Consider the following 20,334-nt stretch of genomic DNA (forward strand, 5'->3'; position numbering starts at 1 on the left):
GTTGGTCAGTCCCAATCACAGAAGGGTGACATAAATTAGGAAGACGTTGACATGAGAACTCCATGGGTTTCTCGAAGCCAACGACCCTTCATGCAATAGATAAAGATATTCCACGAGCTTCAAAAAGACTCAAGAACAATGAGTGCGAATCGAGCGGTCTCCAAGCGAACAGAGGATCTCTTCCGCGCGAGCGAGATCGGGGACTTACAGTTAGTCTCAAACCTGCTTCAAGACCCAGAAGTTGACATCAACTGGCAGTGCACGCAGTCGGTGAGGAGCGAACAAAACTTGTTTGCTTGATATGAGCCGTTGACCGAGACTTCTGTGTTTTCTCGAAGTACGGAGCTACGCCACTCATAGCTGCTATCTCCCATGATCACCAAGATATCGTCGAGATCCTACTAAAAGCTGACGCGGAGCTGGAAGTTCTTAAGACCCCCGTAAAATACGTGTATCACGGCATGCGTAGGCAAGTGAATGTCAACAACTGATATGTTGCTGGCTGCCTGCAGGATCGCAATAGTCCACTGCACGAGGCAGCTTTCAGAGGCAATCCGAATATCATGCAACTCGTTTTGAAAAAGATTCTTGAGAAATCGGGCGACGACGCTATTGATCTCGTGAACTTGCAAAACCAAGTAAGAACTTCCGTTTGCCATGTTAGAAGATTAAGTGTTGATTTTTTTTATCTATTTTGCTTTTGTGGAGTTTGGAAATACGCCTTTGCACAACGCAGCTCGAACAGGAAGCCCAGGATGCGTCTCCTTTTTGTTGCAGGCTGGTGCGAAGCATTTCATAAAGAATGCTGTAAGTGCGCTCTACAAGTGCTCTTTGATAATATAAGTTAGTAGTGTACTGAATGATACTTGGCCGCCTTGCTGCAGAATGGATCCATTCCACTCCACCACGCGTGCTATAGTGAACTGCCGAGCCTGGAAGTCGTGCAGCTACTTGTGGAAGCTGGATCTGATGTCAACGCGCTGGACGAGCAGGGATGCTCGCCGCTCATTGTAGCTGCTAAGAAGAATCAATCGGAAGCCATCGATTATCTGCGCAAACACGGCGCCGACGCCACGCTCAAGAACTCGGTATGTGTTCGTCACTCTTCCCTTGCTAATACTGGTAGCCTTACTTGATTTTGCAATCACTTGTATCAGTTCGGTGAAGACGCACTCCACTTTGCGGAGCTGCGCAACAATGCAGGTGTGATCCAGTTATTGGAATGATAAAAAAAATCGCACAAACGTGCCGAATCCTAGTCAACCACGTGTCGTACACCTGCCGCACCAGTAGAAACGAATGCTTTTCGCACTCGTTTAATACTTTTTTCCATAACCTTGAAATTCCACGAAACACGTGCGGCTGCAACAGGCACAATCTGGCAAAAACCTCTGCAATGCTTGTTGTCACAATTATTGTGACAATATGCACGGTTTGCGTGTTGCACCAACACCAAAGGATCTATTTCAGGTTCTGTACATATTGTGCCACACTTTGCTTACAGGCTTCTGACTGGCTGATAATCGGCCGTCCTAGGAGGACCAGTCATTTGCGACCAAATTGCCGCCAAAGCTGTTGGCAGACTGACTTCCGCTTGCCGAGCTTAAACCGATTCAGTTCTATCTTTCCTGACGCAACCATGTCCTTCGCCGACCTTAGCAAGACCCAGCGCGACGAGTTCGCTGCCTCTCTGGCCGTTCTGGCGCTTTACGACGCCGGTGTTGAGGTCACTGCCGATGCTCTGACCAAGACCTTCGAGGCCTCGGGCAACGATGTCGCCGCCTACGTGGCCCCTCTCTTCGCTGACCTGCTCAACCGCGGCCTCGACGTCGAGAAGTTCCTCGCTGGCCCCTCGGCTGGTACGACCATCACTCTTCAATTGTCACTTTTTTTTAAAATGCAGTAAACACTGACAATGTTGTTTCTGCTATAGGTGCTGCACCCGCTGCTGGCGCTGCCGCTGGCGGTGCTGCCCCCGCCAAGACGGAAGAGAAGGCCGTTGAAGAGGAGGAGGAAGTCGACATGGGCGGCGGCATGGACATGTTCGGCGGAGACGAGGACTACTAAGTGTCTGCTGTTTTCCCGCCCGTTGGGAGTCGATCTAAGCGTTCACAAAAGGAGCGTGGGATGGCTGTTTAGGTCTCTTTGATAGTGTATTGACGTCCCCGCCTCTCTTCTTCCTCGTGTAACGCGAATAAATCGACACAGAACTACTCCAACACTCTCGTCTATCGATGCAGCACACGCAGACGCAGATCGCTGTGCAGACGCTTGTCCATCTCGGCGTATTTGTGCAGAGCCGTCTCCTCATGACTAGCTAGTCGCTGCTCCAGTATCTGGATGCGGAACATGGTCTCGCTGCAGAAGCGCTCGAACTCGTCGTCCGTTCCCTGGTCGTGTTCTCGTTGGCTACGCTGGAATGCAGCTTGGCGCTTGGCCAATAGCGCATTCTCCTTGTCCAGCCGTCCTTGGATAATGTTGGCACGCTCCAGTAGACGCTCTTTCAGGTTCCGCAGACACAGATCCCGCACAGTTTGGGCGTCTTCTTTGGATAGATTTCCTCCTGTTGAATGGACACTTTGCAGGAACGGACTGAGATAGTCCACCTCGTTCTTTGCCTGTAAAAAGTCGGTCAAAAGGAAAGGTTATCGATTTAATCCTGACCGTATCCAGGTGACGTACGTTTTTGTCCAGCTCCTTGGTGTCTTCTTTGTCTTTGGCTTGTGTCTCGTCGTCATTACCGTCGAAGAAACTCGTTTCCAATGCAATTGCCATTTCCTCTCGCTTTCGGATTTTTAGAATATCTTGTGTCTCGATATCAGAGTGGCGAACTGCGCTGTAACAATCTTTCTCCATCTGATGCAACAAACAACATGAGAAAAAAAATGTTCACATAAATCTGCTTTTTACTGTTTGAAAGTTACGGTACCTGTAGAGACGCTTTGAGCTCGTTTTCAAGCACCGAAAGCTTTGGCTTTTTCGCGTTTGGATCCGCCATCACGACTTCCACTGGGATGTTGGGGGTCTTGAAATACACACGTGACCCCGCTGTAATCTTACCTGTTGCATAGTGGAAGTAGACTCGGATAGAGCCTTCGTGAACATTGTACGCCCGCTTGCGCTGATCGTCATCAGCCGCAAGCGCAGGGTTTCGCGCAAATTTCTCCTTCATCTTCTTAATGGCAGTTTCACCACCAGGGCCACCAGGTAAAATATACGGATTCTTCGCATCCACTTCGTCCTTGTCCGTAGCGAGTGTCACGGATCGAAAGACGAGGAAATCGTCACGGCCGTCGAAGCGCTCTAAAACACGATCCTGAATCTCCTCTTCACGTGTTACCAGACCGTCAGGCCGAGCACTTGTGTAGAATTGAAACTCACGACGGTACCCGATCCACTCCGTGCGCGATTTCAGAGCCTCAGGGATTCTCCCTGGAGTGAAGCGCTCTTCGAATTTGCCTTCGAATGGAAAACGGAGTCGAGACTCGAGTCTGTCCTTCCTGTTTTTAAAGTATTCACGAATCTCGACGGGCAATGTACACCCAACATCACGGAAAAGCGTAACTCGTGCAATCAAGCCCTGCTCGTGCGTGTTCTCGGCAAATTCTTCGACTTTAGCTCGATGGTAGAGCGTCACATGCTGGCAGTCCTTGACGAACCGTTTCTTGTAGGTTGCACGGTCAATGTGAAGCTTGGTCACCCACGACGGAGGGATATCGAGAATTAAATCGTCGTCAGCAGCGTCCTGTCCATGATGATCGTCACCTTCGGTACTCAACATCTTTAGATCGTTGGATAGATCGCCACCCCCCTTTGCACCTTGATCAGCCTCTTTCGCTGATTTCCGCTCTGCAGCAGACAGGAAAACGTACTCCCAGTCGGTTGGATTGGACAAATCGAACAGCGTAAGATGCACAGGTTGCTGTTGCATGTTGACCCAGTAGTTTTCATGATTCCAAACGCTCTCGATGCACATGTAGGGAGAATCTATCAGCGAGTAGCTCCGTCCAGTCGACGGTTCGAGGTAAAAGTGATACGATACTTCCCGTTTACCTGCTCGAATGAGGACCCACGCATGTGCACGCTTCCCCTCTAGCGGATCTTCGTCGTCTTCATTGTCGTTATAGCCAAAATCCAAGACTCGACGTGTCTTCTCCTGTCGTTCTTTCTCTTCCAGCTCCTGCTTTTCAAGGTATTTACTCGTGAAGGTGGTGCGGCTCACCAGTTTCACGTCACCGTTGGTTTTAGTATCTGTTACCGCCTTAGAAGAATCGGCGGCCAGTTCGCGTTCGTGGGCCTTGATCAGCTCCTCCTCGACTGGTAAAACTGGCAATGGCGCTTTGCTTTGATCCAGAAGACACAGCCACTTGGGTGCAGTACCGTTCACGACATAAGCGTCATATCCTGCACCAATCAAGAACGATACCAGAAGCGTAGCCAAGTCAAAGCTGTCTCCTGCCTTCCACTTGAGCGTGAATGACGGTGACGGTAGACACACTGGTGGGATCGTCGGGTTTGCTAAGGGTTCGTACTCGACAACCCTCGCCAAAAAGCGAGATAAAGTATGACAGTCATACAGATCACGATACGGTAGTAACGTCGGTCGGATCGTCGTGCAAACGAACTTTGGCACCCCTTTCTCGTTCGGAGGATGTAGATACAGCGGTCGTCGCGTTGGGAACATGCGTTCGAATTGCCGCTGGAAACCGGCAATGTACTCGAGACAAAGCTGCTCCTTTGGGGTGTTGCTACCGTACGACGGCAACTCGACCGCGTCCACTGTGTCATCCACGAGACGTCGCTGTTTGGTACTAACCACGCCTGCCATGGTGAATTGTTTTGCTGCAATCGCTGCGTCCTCGTCGGACTGCGTCACGACGTCTTGGTGTACATCCAAGTTGCTGTCAGCGTCATCATTGCCGTCTTTGGCATCGGCTTTCATATCCAGCACCATGAGAGCCACGAGAGATCGTAAACAGCAATGGTTTCCGAGGATATGTCTTCGCAATTAGCCTGCGTCCCTTCCAAAGTAAAACGGAGGTGGCTAGTCGTCAGTTTGGTCCAGGATCAAGCACATGAAAGGCCAAGCGGACTTGTCGTCGCAGAATGTGGCGCGAGGCTCGCCCAAGCGAAGCCCCGTGCGTCTGGCACGATTAAAAATGCTTCAATGCGCCATCAACACTCGCAACTGCGACGTCCGAGACCTTACGGATCAAGTTCCAAGTGCACGATCCGAACGACGAATCAATCGACTCGAAGGACCACAGGACGAGATGTTAGCGACTATGGGGCCATTGGGAGGACTCATGGGTCCTGAATTAAATGGCACAGAACCGCCACGAAAGCAGAGGAAGTTGTTGCAGGCGTCATATCGACCAGGAGAGAAGGTGACGGCAAGTGTCGAAGACAGAGGATACTATCGACTAAGCGACCGCATTGGAGCGTATTATACGCAATCAGCTCGAACTCTTACCATCGAGAGGATATCGAGCTTCACGAAACGAGAAGCTCACATGCCCGTAAGCTTAACCAAGCCAGTGCGTTTACCGTCATCAAGACCCATGGCAATGTGTCCTGCACTCACTTCTCAAACCAAATCCCAATCATCATTGGGCTTAAAACAAGAAGAAGCTCCACTTTCACCTCGAGAGGAACGACCAGACAACACTGAATACGACCAAGCTGATCAGCTAAGTGTATATATCGACGGGTCCAGGGCATACGCACGTCATGTGGAAAACAGTCAAGGTATTTTTCGATCACCGTCTCCTACGAAACCTTCGCTCCGAAGTCCCAAGTCACGATCAAAGTTTTCTCTAGATGCTCACGAGAAGACGAGTAGAACACTGCTGGAACCTGTGCAGGCTACACCTCGCACGTTTGAACTAGAGAAACGACGATACGTGAAAACGATGGAAGCGTACTGGAAGCAAGTGGACTTGTATCTCGCTGCAGCAAGGACGGTACCGATGGCAACTGAACGTCCTCATCGCATTCTTCGACGCTTGCAAGTCCCCCCTCCAACTGGACTGGATACTCAGGGCTTACAGGCATTCGATGAGCGAAGTGAAGCTTTGATCGCCGATATTTTCCAGGAAGTCTATGCAGATTACTATGAGACCGTGGCGCGTTGTATGTTGTCGTACGATCTTCTTGATGCGAACACGTGCTTGGCCATGAACATCTACCCTCCGTTCTTACAGGCGGAGCAGAAATGGTGGACCGATGCGACGTACCAGTCTGATGCGTGGCGTGTTCTTCGCCGAACTGGAGTAAGCAGCGACCGAGCGGAAGTGGCACGAAGTCGAATCCAACAGAACTTGTTTGCTATCAACCCAGTGACGTTCGCTCTTCAAGACCAGTGGGTCATGGAGACGCCTCCACCGGAGTGGGAGATGTCGCCAAACGGAGGAGGGGCGACTTATTCGACCATTCTATTCGTCGACCTTCACAGTCGCGAATTTCGAGCGACGTTGCCAAAAACTGTGGATCATTTCGTAGATGCCATCTCAAAACGTGCCGGTCTTGTCAAGGATTGCTTGAAAACGTGCTGGGTTACAGCAGCAGCGAAGAGAGTGAACGAGTGTACGCTTCAACTGCACTACTACAGCGTTCGCAGTGGCACAAACGCAGCAGAAAACACGGTACTCCCTGGACTGATAGGAGCTGTGAAAGCCGCTCCGATTACCCGTGCGTCACCGTCTAAATCCAAGACCGATGCATCGCGAGACCATGAGAGTCACAACAAGCTTTTACGAAACCGACTGGACTTTGAAGGACTGACCCAGAAACCTCAAGCTAATCGGCAGAATAGTCCAAATCTTAGCGCAGAAGACACTGAAGCGACCCAGTACCAGAACTTCTCTGGTGTCCTGGATGCAGCGGCAGTTCTGATGGCGAGGAATTTGAGAGAGTCGGTGGAGACTTCAGTAAACGCGTTCGTTGGCTTCATTCGCCAATTCTCGAGTCCGACGTTTAATGGCGAGTCTGCACTGCTTCTTGCGGTGGACTGCACTATCACAAGCGATGGGACCATTCGAACACAGGACGGCTTCTTCATTGAGCCTTCTCCTAGTGCTTTACGAGAGAAAGTCGCGTCCTGCATCGATATCATCGTCGAGTCATCCCATGGTTTCCCTCGAATCGACGGCCAGACGAAAATTCCTCCCAAGCTTCGTAGCTCGGCTACGCTCGGACCCAGCACAATGATATTGGATGATACGTTCGTAGTAAAGGCGAAGAACACGTTGGCGGAGCTTATAGCTGAGCATATGCACGATCCGACCGAGATACTAGCTCTCTTCCAGCCGTACGACCACCTCGTAAATGGAGAATATGAGGCCAAACTCGAGGCGCTGATAGAATCAAGCGACAAGCTACTGCATGGCCCGGAGCCAGCAACTGCCAATGACATCCTCAGTGGATACTGGGGCGAGCTTAACGAGCTAAAACACTTGGAAACCCAAGTCAAGGACGATATCTTCGACAAATACAGCTTCAAGCTCTTAGCAATCTCCTGCACTGACGTGAAAGTCAAGCTCGTCAACAAGATCAAATCTCACGCAAACAAAGTTCTGAGTAAAGTGTCGGCTGACAACACGAGGCAGATGAGCTCGATGATTGCAGAATACGAGCAAATTGGCGCAAAACTGGTCACGGAGCCGTTAGATTCGTTCGAACTCAAAGCGCTGGACAAGTTCTACGTCACCAGCATCGAGCTCATTGATGCTTTAAACATTAAACTCTTCGAAGACGTGTATCGCTGTATCCAATTCCTAAAGGACTTTGACTTTCAGATGTCTCGCGAAGAGATCCAACTTTTCTTCAATACATTTCGCTGGCCAGAAAATATCAAAGGATTTCAAAGGAAAAGCATGGAGCTTCAGACCAAACGACAACATGAACTGGAGCTAATCGTGGAAGGCCGTCAGGAACAGCTCACCACGCAGTTTTCGTCCTTGCAACGTCGTATCGAGAAGATGAGAGATTACGCGAATCTTGCAGACTCGGAAAGCATTTTAAAGCGCATCGAAGCAGCCCGAAAGTCACTTGAGGACGCTGAAGCTGAAGCGGAATCCATTAAAGAGCAGGAGACGATGCTGGGTATGAGTGTCACCAACAACCAGACTGCTCTGACAGATCTCTACGACATGCTAGGCCCCATTGAGAAGCTGTGGACTACGATATCGCAGACGATGGAGAAGGTGACGTTCAGTCGCGAGGCTCCGTTAGCAAGTGTGAACGCCGAAGAGATCGAACGCGACTGTGACCAGTTCCGTCGCACTATTGTGAAGATTATCAAGGAATGCGAGAAGAACACCGACGTATATGCTGTGCCCATCGCAATGGCGCAAGAAGTGAAGAAGACGCTGGATGATATGCTGGATAACATCATCCCATTGATGGCTCTGCTGTGTACTCCTGGAATCCGCGAACGTCATTGGGAAGAGATCGAACGTATCACTGGAATCGAGGTGCAAGTCCACGAGGGATCGAACATCAACCAGATGATTGAGCTCGGTTTGCACCGACATACAAGTGCGATCGAGGAAACGTGTGTCAGTGCTTCGAAGGAATATTCACTTGAAAAAGCTCTGGACAAGATGGAGACGGAGTGGGTGGGTATCAACTTCTCGACGAAGGAGTATCGGTCCACAGGTACGTCTATTCTGTGCTCGACCGATGAAATCCAGCAAATTATCGACGACCAGATCGTCAAGACCCAATCCATGCGTGGAAGTCGATACAATAAGCCGTACTTTGAACGGATCAGTAAATGGGAGAAGATGCTCATCTGTATCCAAGACATCATGGATAACTGGATCAAGGTGCAGGCAACGTGGCTCTACTTGGAGCCAATCTTCAGCTCGGATGATATCATGCGGCAGATGCCTACGGAAGGTGCGCTTTTCCGAAAAGTTGACTCGAATTGGCGTCGAAATATGCAGGAGACTGTGGCTTCTCCTGCTGTTTTGACGGTAGCAGAGCGTAGCGACTTGCTACCAAGTCTGCAGCAGTCGAATGCAGACTTGGATACGATCCAGAAAGGTCTGAACGACTATCTGGAGACCAAGAGACTGTACTTCCCGCGCTTCTTCTTTTTATCGAACGACGAACTACTTGAAATTCTCGCCGAAACCAAAGATCCGCTACGTGTACAACCACATTTAAAGAAGGCGTTCGATGGTATTTCTCAGCTTGAGTTCCAGGACAACTTGGATATCACTGCCATGCTCAGTCCCGAGATGGAAAAAGTACCTTTCCAATACGAGAAAATCTCGCAAAATCTCATTAATCCTAACAATTCTGGAGGAAATGTCGAGGTGTGGCTAGAAGAAGTCGAGATGACGATGAAGAAGAGTGTGGCTCTCCATTTGGACGGATCGATTGTGGATTATCCGACCAAAGATCGCTTGGAGTGGGTGCAGCAGTGGCCTGGCCAAGTTGTACTGGCTGTTAACCAGACGATGTGGACACAGCAGAGTGAAAAAGCACTAAACAGCTGCACGCAAGACCCGGATGCACTACGTGAACACTTGGAAGTACTGAGGACAGAACTGAAGCGAACGGTTGAGATGGTCCGTGGTGAACTGCCCAAGCTTATTCGTATCACACTGGGAGCTCTTGTCGTCATGGACGTACACAACCGAGACACAATAGCCGAGCTAGTCGACCTTAAGATCACGGATAAAACAGACTTCGACTGGCTTGCGCAATTGCGATACTACTGGGTCCAAGGTGGGGTCTCGGCGACAACTGGCAAGCCCCATACTCTTGAGTGTCGGATGATTAACACCCTCGCACTCTATGCGTTCGAGTATCTCGGCAACAGTATGCGTTTAGTGATCACTCCCCTAACCGACAGATGCTACCGAACTCTAACCGGAGCGATTCACTTGAATCTCGGAGGTGCACCGGAGGGTCCTGCAGGCACGGGCAAGACAGAGACGACCAAGGATCTGGCCAAGGCAATTGCCATTCAGTGTGTGGTCACGAATTGTTCCGATGGTCTCGATTATCTGGCAATGGGCAAGTTCTTTAAAGGTCTTGCGAGCTCGGGGGCATGGGCGTGCTTTGACGAGTTCAACCGGATTCAACTGGAAGTTCTGTCGGTCATTGCTCAACAAATTCTGTGTATTCAGTTGGCGAAAGCTCAGCATCTTGCCCACTTCCTTTTTGAAGGCACCGAGCTGCGACTCAACCCGACGTGTTGCCCTTTCATTACTATGAACCCTGGATATGCAGGACGCGCAGAACTACCGGACAACTTGAAAGTACTGTTTCGAACGGTGGCAATGATGGTCCCGGATTACGCGATGATTGCCGAAATTATGCTGTATTCGTACGGGTATATGGATGCCAGTGCGTTGTCCAAGAAGATCACGACGACGTACACGCTGTGCTCGGAGCAATTGTCGTCTCAGTCTCACTATGACTACGGAATGAGAGCTGTTATGGCTGTACTGCGAGCTGCTGGCAACTTGAAGCGAGCAGAGGGACATCTGCGAGAAGATACTCTGGTACTCCGGTCGATTATTGACGTCAACTTGCCCAAGTTCCTGTCTCCGGATGTGCCTTTATTCAACGGTATCGTATCGGATCTCTTCCCTGGCGTGACTATTGATCCTCCGGATCGACGGGATATGCTGAATTCCATCAGCCACGTGTGTAAGCAGATGAATCTGCAACCTGTACCTAATTTTGTGGAAAAGGTGATTCAGATCTACGAAATGATGATCGTACGTCACGGATTTATGGTCGTCGGTATGCCGTTTTCAGGCAAAACGTGTTCGTGGCGAGTGTTGTCCGAAGTATTAGCCCATTTGCATCAGCAATTTCCGACTGACACTCGCTATACCAACGTCATCGTGTCGGTGATTAACCCCAAGTCGGTGACAATGGGACAGCTGTATGGCCAATTCGACGCCGTCTCGCACGAATGGAATGACGGCGTGCTTGCCATCAACTACCGAAATCTGGCGAATAACCCCTCTCCAGACCGCAAGTGGTTAATGTTCGACGGCCCCGTTGATGCGGTTTGGATTGAAAACATGAACACTGTACTTGACGACAACCGTAAATTGTGTTTGATGAGTGGAGAAATCATCGCGATGAGTTCAGTCATGAGCATGATGTTCGAGCCCATGGATCTGCTTGTGGCTTCTCCTGCCACAGTCTCTCGTTGTGGGATGATTTACATGGAACCCGAGCAATTAGGCTGGATCCCAGTGCTTAATTCTTGGCTCGACTCCGTCACAGTTGTGGAAGGCAGCATGGAGCCTCCTGTTGGGCCGTTTGAAATCAATAGCGAGCAGCGAATTCTCATCTACTTCCTCTTCTCTTGGCTTGTTGAACCGTGCATTGCTTTCGTTCGGAAAGAGCTGGTGGAGCTCTCACCGACTGTGGATACGAACCTGGTTCAGAGTCTTATACACATCTTGGAGGCGCAGCTGTGTAAGCTGCCGAAAGATGCAGCGTCCAAGAAAAAAGCGACGATTGAAGCGCTCTTTATGTTCTCACTTACATGGTCGGTAGGTGAAAGTATCAGCGCAGAAGGTCGAATCAAGTTTTGCGACTTTGTTCGCTCTATCATGGAGAATATTCAGTCGCTTGAGAGCAAATACATCGTCGTAAGTCGAGCACTTCAAGTACGCAAGTGGGAGAAACCGGTCTTTGAAGAAGGCAAGAATACGTATTCGTTAGCCATCCCAGTGCCTGGCAAAGGGAACCTACACGACTACTACTTTAGTATCGAAGACAACAAGTGGTTCAAGTGGGAAGAGATGCTCAAACCGTACGTCATTCAGCCCAACACGCCGTTCAACCAGATCGTCGTGCCTACAATCTTCACTGCTCAATTGGAATATCTGGTCCAACTCCTTGTGACGAACAAGAGGAAAGTATTGGTGTGCGGACCCACAGGAACTGGAAAATCTTGTTACATGACTTCGATTCTGAACGAAGTCCTGCCACAAGATCAGAATTCAGTCATTATGCTGTCATTCTCGGCGAAAACTTCGGCAAATATGACGCAGAATATCATCGACGGGAAGCTTGATAAGCGTCGTAAGGGAGTCTTCGGCCCGCCACTAGGCAAGAACGCTATCGTTTTCGTCGACGATCTCAACATGCCATTGGTGGAAACGTATGGTGCTCAACCACCGATTGAGTTGGTGCGACAGCTCATCGACAGCGAAGGGTACTACGATCTCAAGGAAATGTCGTGGCGAAAGATTGTCGATACTATTGTTCTCGCAGCTATGGGACCTTCCGGAGGTGGACGGAATAACGTCACTCCTCGCTTACTTCGACACTTTAACCTGTTGTGCTTTTCCGAGTTTGATGACGCGACACTCACTCGTATCTTCACGACGATTCTGGACTGGTACTTCGGCTCAAACCCCTTCGTTCCAGAGGTTAAACGACTGTCGGAAGCCGTGGTTTCCGCCACCTTGGAGCTGTATCAATCCGCGATGATGTCGCTTCTCCCCACTCCTAAAAAGTCTCATTACACATTCAATCTAAGAGATTTCTCTCGCATCGTCCAAGGAATTATGCTTGTGGTACCGAACGACCAGTTCAGTGCTAATAGTTTAGTCAAGTTGTGGGTACACGAATCGCTTCGAGTGATTGGTGATCGTTTGATCGACGATGAGGATCGAGAATGGTTCAATGACGTTCAGAAGAAAATCACCATCAAACACTTTGCAACTAACTTTGACAAGGTTTTTGCAAGCCTCAAACGTGGTCAAGAAGGCCCCGTTACAGCTGTTGACATGCGGAATCTCTTCTTTGGAGACTACATCGATCCCGATGCAAGTCCGAGACTCTACAAAGAAGTCGACGTTCGTCTGGACTCTGATTTCGACGGTATCGCACAACTGATTCAATGTCTTGATGGATACTTGACGGAGTACAATGGAATTAGTCGCAAGCCAATGAATCTCGTCATGTTCTTGTTCGCCATCGAGCATTTATCGCGAATAGTTCGCGTACTCAATATGCCTGGAGGGAACGCGCTTCTTGTCGGTGTAGGTGGCAGTGGACGTCAGAGTCTTACGCGGTTGTCAGCGTTTATAGTCGACTTTGAGATCAAGCAGATCGAAATCTCAAAGAACTATACAATGACCGAGTGGCGCGAAGACATGAAAGATGTCTTACGTATGGCTGGCACTGGTGCAAGACCGCTGGTGTTCTTGTTCAGTGATACGCAGATCAAATACGATGGCTTCGTGGAAGACATCAACAATATGTTGAACTCAGGAGAAATCCCCAATTTGTTCCCGTACGATGAACGTGTGGGCATCTGTGAAGCTGTTCGTCCTCACGTTAAGGAAAAATTCGGCAAGGCAGTGGGGGACAATATGAACCAAATGCAACTGTACGCGTTTTTCCTGCAGCGAGTGCGTAGTAACTTGCACATTGTGCTGGCATGTTCGCCTATTGGCGACGCCTTTAGAGACAGATTGCGGAAGTTCCCGTCGCTGATTAACTGCTGTACCATTGACTGGTTCACTGCGTGGCCGTCCGATGCTCTTGTGGCTGTAGCTGAGAAGTTCTTAGCTGACGTCGAGATGGATAGTGCAAATGTCCGCAAAGCCATTGTAGACACTTGCCAGTATTTCCACGTTAGTGTGATGGAGCTGTCCGATAAGTTCTTGAAGAATCTGCGTCGTCAGAATTACGTGACACCGACGTCGTATCTCGAGCTTATCGTGGCGTTTAAGAGTTTCCTTGCACGTCGTCGCGAGGCTGTACAAGGTGCTCGGAACCGGTATGTTGTGGGTCTGGAGAAGATCAACTTTGCAGAAAACAATGTGGCGGTGATGCGAAAAGAGCTGGAAGACTTGCAACCTGTTCTTGATCAGTCTAAAAAGGACACAGATATTCTGATGGAGGAGATCAAGGCCAAGCTCCCTGGAGTCGAGGTACAGCGTAGTGAAGTACAAGCTGACGTCGCGGTGGCCGATGCTTCTAAGGCGGAGTGTGAACAACAGAAGGCCAGTGTCGAGGCCGATCTCGCGGAAGCCATCCCAGCATTGGAAGAGGCTTTAAAAGCTTTGGACACTATCAAACCCAGTGAGATCAACGAAGTCAAAGCCATGAGTAACCCGCCAGCAGGTGTGAAACTGGTATGTGAAGGAGTTTGCGTCATGCTTGGCATCAAACCTGCTCGTATCCCAGACCCCCAAGATCCATCCAAGCGTATCATGGACTACTGGGGCCCTTCACAGAAGATGCTCAGCGATCCGACTTTTATCACGACGCTCAAGAAGTTTGACAAGGACAATCTTGACTCAAAAATCATGAAAATCGTTGTCAGTAAGTATATTGCGGACGAGAATTTTAGTCCAGAAAAGGCAGAAAAGGCCTCGAAAGCAGCAGCAGGATTGTGCAAATGGGTCCACGCGATGGCTTTATACGACAATGTCTCAAAGGTTGTTGCACCCAAGCGTGAGGCACTACGCGTAGCTGAAGCGCAACTCGCTGAAGTGATGCAGAAACTCAACGAGAAACTGTCCCAGTTGAAACAAGTGGAGGACGGTTTAGCAGAGTTGCAGCGGCAATTCGACTTTGCAACCAAGCAAAAGGAAAACCTCGAGTATCAAGTGGATCTTACAGGTAAGAAACTCATCCGAGCGTCCACATTGATTGAAAGCCTTGGAGGTGAGAAGACGCGATGGACCGAGTTTGCAGAGCAATTAGCGGCTCAGTACAGCAGGTTAACTGGAGACGTGTTAGTCTCGGCCGGAGTTGTGGCATATCTCGGGCCTTTTACGTCGTTATACCGACAAGATGCGGTACAGGACTGGGTGGGTCGTTGCAAGCAGCTTGGTATTCCTTGCAGCGACTTCCCATCTCTCAACGGATCGCTTGGCGACGCTGTGCAAGTACGAAAGTGGAATATCGACGGACTCCCCACTGACGGCTTCTCGGTTGACAACGGCATCATCGTCTTCAACTCACGTCGATGGCCACTAATGATTGACCCACAAGGCCAAGCTAACAAGTGGATCCGTAATATGGAAAAAGATAACCAAATGACGGTGATTAAACTCACAGATGCCGACTACATGCGAACGCTAGAAAACTCAGTTCAGTTTGGCACTCCCGTGTTGCTGGAAAATGTTGGCGAAGAGCTTGACCCGTCACTGGAGCCTTTGCTACTGAAGCAAACTTTCAAACAAGGCGGAGTGACGTGCATTCGTCTGGGTGATTCGACTGTTGAGTATGCGGAGAGCTTCCGCTTCTACATCACGACCAAGTATCGGAACCCACACTATTTGCCGGAGGTTTCTGTGAAGGTGACATTGTTAAACTTTATGATCACACCTCATGGTCTTGAAGATCAACTTTTGGGTATTGTTGTTGCTCAAGAGCGACCAGATCTGGAAGAGCAGAAGAACAAATTGATCGTACAGAATGCGCGAAACAAGGGACTACTCAAGGAGATTGAAGACAAGATTCTCAACATTTTGTCATCGTCCCAAGGAAATATTCTCGAGGACGAAGATGCTATCAACACGATGAACCAGAGTAAACAAGTCGCAGACGAGATCAAAAAGGAGCAACAAGTTGCCGAGAAAACCGAGCTGGAGATCGATTCGGTCCGACAAGGCTACAAGCCTGTGGCTTATTCAAGTCAAGTGCTTTTCTTCTGTATCGACCAGCTTGCGAACATTGAGCCAGTGTACCAGTACTCGCTCTCCTGGTTCATCAACTTGTTCATCGCCAGCATCCAGAACAGCGATCGATCGCCCGATCTCACCCAGCGACTGCACAATCTTGACGCTCATTTCACGTACTCGCTTTATCGCAATATCTGTCGCTCCTTGTTGGAGAAAGACAAACTCATGTTCTCGTTCCTACTCTGCATTTCTATCAAGCAAGGAAAACACGAAATCGAGAGTAGCGAGTGGTATTTCTTGCTCACTGGAGGTGTAGCGCTCTCTGAACCGCCTCCGAATCCGGCCAAGCTGTGGCTAAGTGACAAACAGTGGGCCGAATTCTCGAGACTAAGCGCACTACCAGCGTTCCAAGGCATCATCGAGGATTTCGTCGATAACGAGGACCAATGGAAGGCTGTGTATGATAGTCCAATCGGTCATACTCTCCCGTTCCCCGGTGTGTTAGGGAAAGTTAGTGAGTTCCGTCGACTACTCGGTCTACGATGTATCCGTCCTGATCTTCTCGTCGTTGGAATTCAGCAGTTCCTGGTCAAGGAAATGGGTGAAAAGTTCGTCAAACCTCCGCAGTTCGATTTGGTGCTCTCTTACTCGGACAGCAGCGTGTCGTCGCCTTTGGTGTTCATCTTGTCGCCTGGATCCGATCCGATCAGCTCTGTGCTGAAATTTGCCGACTCGCTTCGTCAAAGAGCAGAAACGATTTCTCTTGGTCAAGGTCAAGGCCCCATTGCCGAGCGTATGATTGTCCGTGCGCGTGAAGCAGGCTCTTGGGTTGTGTTGCAGAATTGCCACTTAGCACCAAGTTGGATGCCAGTGATGGAGAAGATTGCGGAGGATATTAAGCTTGACAACACACATCCAGATTTCCGGTTATGGTGCACAACGTACCCGTCCGATGTTTTCCCCGCAGCTGTACTGCAAAATGGAGTTAAAATGACGAACGAACCGCCACAAGGTCTTCGTGCAAACCTCATGAGCTCGTATATGTCCGACCCCATAGGTGAGCAAGGGTTCCTGGAATCTGTGGTCAAAGGCACAGAGTTCCGTGTACTTCTTTACTCGCTGTGTTTCTTCCACGCTTTGGTGCGTGAACGTCGCCAGTTTGGTCCTTTGGGCTGGAATATTCAGTACGAATTCAACGAGTCCGACCTGAGCATCAGTATTCGTCAACTAGCCATGTTTATCGATGAAAACGCGCAGTTGCCGCTACGTGCGTTGAATTACTGCACCGGTGAGTGTAATTACGGTGGGCGTGTGACGGACGACAAGGACCGACGGACACTTATGTCTGTTCTGGGCAAATTCTACTGCGTAGACGTGTACAAAGAGGGCTATGCGCTCGATGAACAAGGGGTCTACACAATGCCGCCTGATGGTGACTATGATTCGTATCTTAAGTTCATTGAAAGTTTGCCGCTAGTGGCTCCTCCGGGAGTGTTTGGACTGCACGATAATGCAACGATCACGAAAGATCAGAATGCAACAGCCAAGCTCTGTCGCGACGTGCTACTTACTCAAAGTTCGGGTGGTGGCAGTGAAGGCAGTAGTGGATCATCCCAAGAAGAACTCGTCGAAGTCGTAGCCAACGATATTTTGTCACGTTTACCGCCGAACTTTGACATGGAAGTCGCGCAGATCCGATACCCAGTGCGTTGGGACGAGTCGATGAACACGGTGCTCTGTCAAGAACTCGTACGCTTCAACAACCTCATGTCAACTATCCGCTCGAGTCTTGAAAGCTTGCAGAAAGCCTTAAAAGGCCTCGTGGTCATGTCGGCAGAGCTCGAAAATGTATCCAAGAGCTTGTTCTATGGAAAAATCCCAGCACTGTGGGCGTCCAAGTCGTACCCTTCGCTGAAGCCACTCGGTAGCTACGTGACGGACTTACTGGAGCGCATTGCGTTCTTCAACACGTGGCTACTGGAAAAACCTCCGGTTGTGTTTTGGATCTCAGGTTTCTTCTTCACGCAAGCGTTCTTGACTGGTGCCAGTCAGAACTACGCGCGAAAATACACTTTGCCAATTGATCAGCTGGGGTTCGACCACGAACCGATGCCACGGAATGACTACGCACAGCCACCAAAGGTACGCTTGCAAATGACAAAATAAGGTGAGAACTGGTAACTTATGAGTCGTTTTACTTTTGTCAGGACGGTGTGTATGTGCGCGGGTTGTTCCTCGAAGGTGCCAAATGGGATAAGACAACGCATGAGTTGGGAGAATCAGATCCGAAGGTGCTGTTTTCGTTGGCACCGGTGCTGCTTTTCCGACCAGTGAAGAAGACCGAAATGAGTCAACGGAGCTCGTATTCGTGTCCAGTTTACAAAACGAGGTGCGTTTTCTGGAAGTTTTGCTGTACAAGTGAGGTCATCCTAACTTTTTACAATTCTTGTTAGCGAGCGACGAGGTACACTGTCAACCACAGGCCACTCGACGAACTTCATCTGCTTCATTCGCTTGCCAACAAGCAGGCCAGAGGCGCATTGGGTCGCACGTGGCGTGGCCATGCTGTCCCAATTGGATGACTAGGTTGTATATAGAGAATGAAAGGTCTCTAAGTGCAAGTACGCGTGAAATTTATTACAACCCTCGAAGAACTTGCCGACAAAATTTCATGTCGCCACGATGGTTGCGCGACGACAGTCAATTCTTTTCTTACTCTGAAGTAGAAGTATTCGGTTAAAGTGCCGTTGAAACTGAGCAAAACACATCTATTTTTTCTATGTCGGTGTTTGATTCGCATATCCGGGCTAGGGAACCTTATCCGCGACCGCAGCGTTGTGCGATTGTGCGGCGAAATGGTCTCTGCTCTTCCGGTCGTATCGATATCGCGCACACCGCGAGATTATCGCTCATAGCTAGTGCTGCTGGCATCACAGCATGAGCGTATCCATCGCCTGCTGGAAGTTCGCAAGGACTTCGAGAAGCAACAGCGTTCGGACTTAATGGAGGCTTGATAGAAGAGATGGGCGGGGATATCCGCCAAAAACGGGCCATTTTTGCGCTTCAAATGGCAAAATTGACTTGACTTTTGTAAGACCGGGTCTCACTTTGTGCAGCGCTGGGTGCATTGCATTGCCATCGTCCAACACATTTGCGCTTTGTGGCGGAGGCAACAAGGCACGACCGATCAGCTCTGCTCTGAGGCAATTATCAACGCGCAGCCCTCACTTCCCCCTTACTTTCCTCCGTGAAAAAGTAGTTGCCGTCATCATGGAGTGGGAAGCGCAATGCCTCGAGTGCGACGAAGTGCTGGACGACGACGACCTCATGAGCACGCAGGATTCCGAGACGGGCGTGGTGCTTGGACTCCTCGTGACAGACGTACCCTGGACGGCCGAGCTCTCGTTCGAGGAACAGAGCGTACGTCCTTCCTTCTCCCTACGTTTCTTGCCTCGCCATGTTGACAATTATTTTCTGACGACAATTTTTTTTGTCAATGTGGTTTAAATCGTTAGCTGGTGGCACTGGAAGACCGCGACGTGGACAGCGTGTACCGAGCCATGCTGCGCCAGGAGCTCCTTCGGCCAGACTTCTCCAAGCAGTACGAATACCTCAAATATCGTCGCGTGCTTGTCGACTGGATGTCCGAGGTGGGGGAGACGCATTTGCGAATGCGCAAGGAATATGTACACGCCGCTGTTGGATATCTCGAGAAGGTATTGGCACACGACGCGCCACTGCCACGCAAGGACCGCTTCCAGTTACTGGCACTCAGTTGTTTACGCGTGGCGCTCAAGTTTCTAGGCACGGATGAGGAACTGCCTCCCATGGCCGAGTTCTGGGAGATGGGGAACCGAATGTACTCGCATGAGGAGATTAGCGATGCCGAGGCAGATATTTTCCAAAAGTGCGTGAGGAAAATTATTCGTCATGCAACGACTGGGAGTTTTTGCCAGGACATACGAAAAAGCTTTTTATTTTCGTTACTGTGCTAAATTTGATGTGCTGCATGAACAGATTGGGCTGGAGACTCACAATGATGACCCCGCTGCACTTCCTGCAGCATTATATGGGCCAAACGGTGTTGTTCGCTGACGACCAACTGCTGGGATCCGAGCTGGTGGATGAAGCACATGGATATTACTGCAAATACGCCGAGTTCTTCGTGGACTTAGTGTTACAGGAGTACTCGCTGCAAGTATACCGACCTTCAGTTGTAGCTGCTAGCGTCTTGGTGGCATCCCGGAAGGCACTTGGGGTCACTCCACTGTGGAGAGATGAGCTGTCGGCGCTCACTGGGTACGACGAGAAACAGGTCGCGCCGTGCTTTCAAGCTCTCTGGGAACACTTTGAAGCTACTTTCGGCCCTCGAAACAAGAGCATCTACGAGCGGGACGACTCTCCTTCCTGTGTGGCCGAATTCTGAGGCCTACGTGGTTGTCGCGAGCAATTAGTTGTTAGGGCGTAGTCAAGTATTTATGTCACTGCTGGCTGCTCCGTGCTGTGTGATTGGGTTTGCTTTGATCCAAGCCCAATACCCCTGTCCAGGAGTGGCTAGCGTTGGCGCTAGCGTGCGGTTGAGTTTCTCTCTATGCATCGTTCAGTAGTTTAACAGGATTTGGATTCAATAAAGTCGATCGAGGGCACCATATTCCACCTAACATTTTAAGACTTCCGTTTATTGCATTGATTTAAAGTTCGTACA

The 20,334-nt window shown here is 49.9% G+C and overlaps 5 protein-coding genes across 5 annotated transcripts; 4 read left to right on the forward strand and 1 right to left on the reverse strand.

The window, feature by feature from the left end:
- Window positions 1-138: 138 nt before the first annotated feature.
- On the forward strand, window positions 139-1,226 carry PITG_03485 (uncharacterized protein; the record flags this gene model as incomplete). The annotated part of the gene is made up of 6 exons (XM_002906507.1): window positions 139-270; window positions 339-440; window positions 513-638; window positions 709-807; window positions 885-1,088; window positions 1,158-1,226. The coding sequence occupies 6 exons, from the start codon at window positions 139-141 to the stop codon at window positions 1,224-1,226; spliced, it is 732 nt and encodes a 243-aa protein (XP_002906553.1).
- Window positions 1,227-1,559: 333 nt separating this feature from the next.
- On the forward strand, window positions 1,560-2,221 carry PITG_03486 (uncharacterized protein; the record flags this gene model as incomplete). Its single annotated transcript, XM_002906508.1, has 2 exons — window positions 1,560-1,859; window positions 1,934-2,221. The coding sequence occupies 2 exons, from the start codon at window positions 1,640-1,642 to the stop codon at window positions 2,065-2,067; spliced, it is 354 nt and encodes a 117-aa protein (XP_002906554.1).
- A 7-nt stretch (window positions 2,222-2,228) lies between these two features.
- On the reverse strand, window positions 2,229-4,973 carry PITG_03487 (uncharacterized protein; the record flags this gene model as incomplete). The annotated part of the gene is made up of 3 exons (XM_002906509.1): window positions 2,229-2,618; window positions 2,683-2,856; window positions 2,930-4,973. The coding sequence occupies 3 exons, from the start codon at window positions 4,952-4,954 to the stop codon at window positions 2,229-2,231; spliced, it is 2,589 nt and encodes an 862-aa protein (XP_002906555.1).
- A 102-nt stretch (window positions 4,974-5,075) lies between these two features.
- PITG_03488 (dynein heavy chain) lies at window positions 5,076-18,215 on the forward strand (the record flags this gene model as incomplete). Its single annotated transcript, XM_002906510.1, has 2 exons — window positions 5,076-17,771; window positions 17,837-18,215. The coding sequence occupies 2 exons, from the start codon at window positions 5,076-5,078 to the stop codon at window positions 18,080-18,082; spliced, it is 12,942 nt and encodes a 4,313-aa protein (XP_002906556.1).
- Window positions 18,216-18,774: 559 nt separating this feature from the next.
- PITG_03489 (uncharacterized protein) lies at window positions 18,775-20,288 on the forward strand (the record flags this gene model as incomplete). Its single annotated transcript, XM_002906511.1, has 3 exons — window positions 18,775-19,049; window positions 19,145-19,536; window positions 19,647-20,288. The coding sequence occupies 3 exons, from the start codon at window positions 18,900-18,902 to the stop codon at window positions 20,053-20,055; spliced, it is 951 nt and encodes a 316-aa protein (XP_002906557.1).
- Window positions 20,289-20,334: the final 46 nt, after the last annotated feature.

This window comes from Phytophthora infestans, genomic scaffold, assembly GCF_000142945.1.
Source record: "Phytophthora infestans T30-4 supercont1.4 genomic scaffold, whole genome shotgun sequence".
NCBI lineage: Eukaryota > Oomycota > Peronosporomycetes > Peronosporales > Peronosporaceae > Phytophthora > Phytophthora infestans.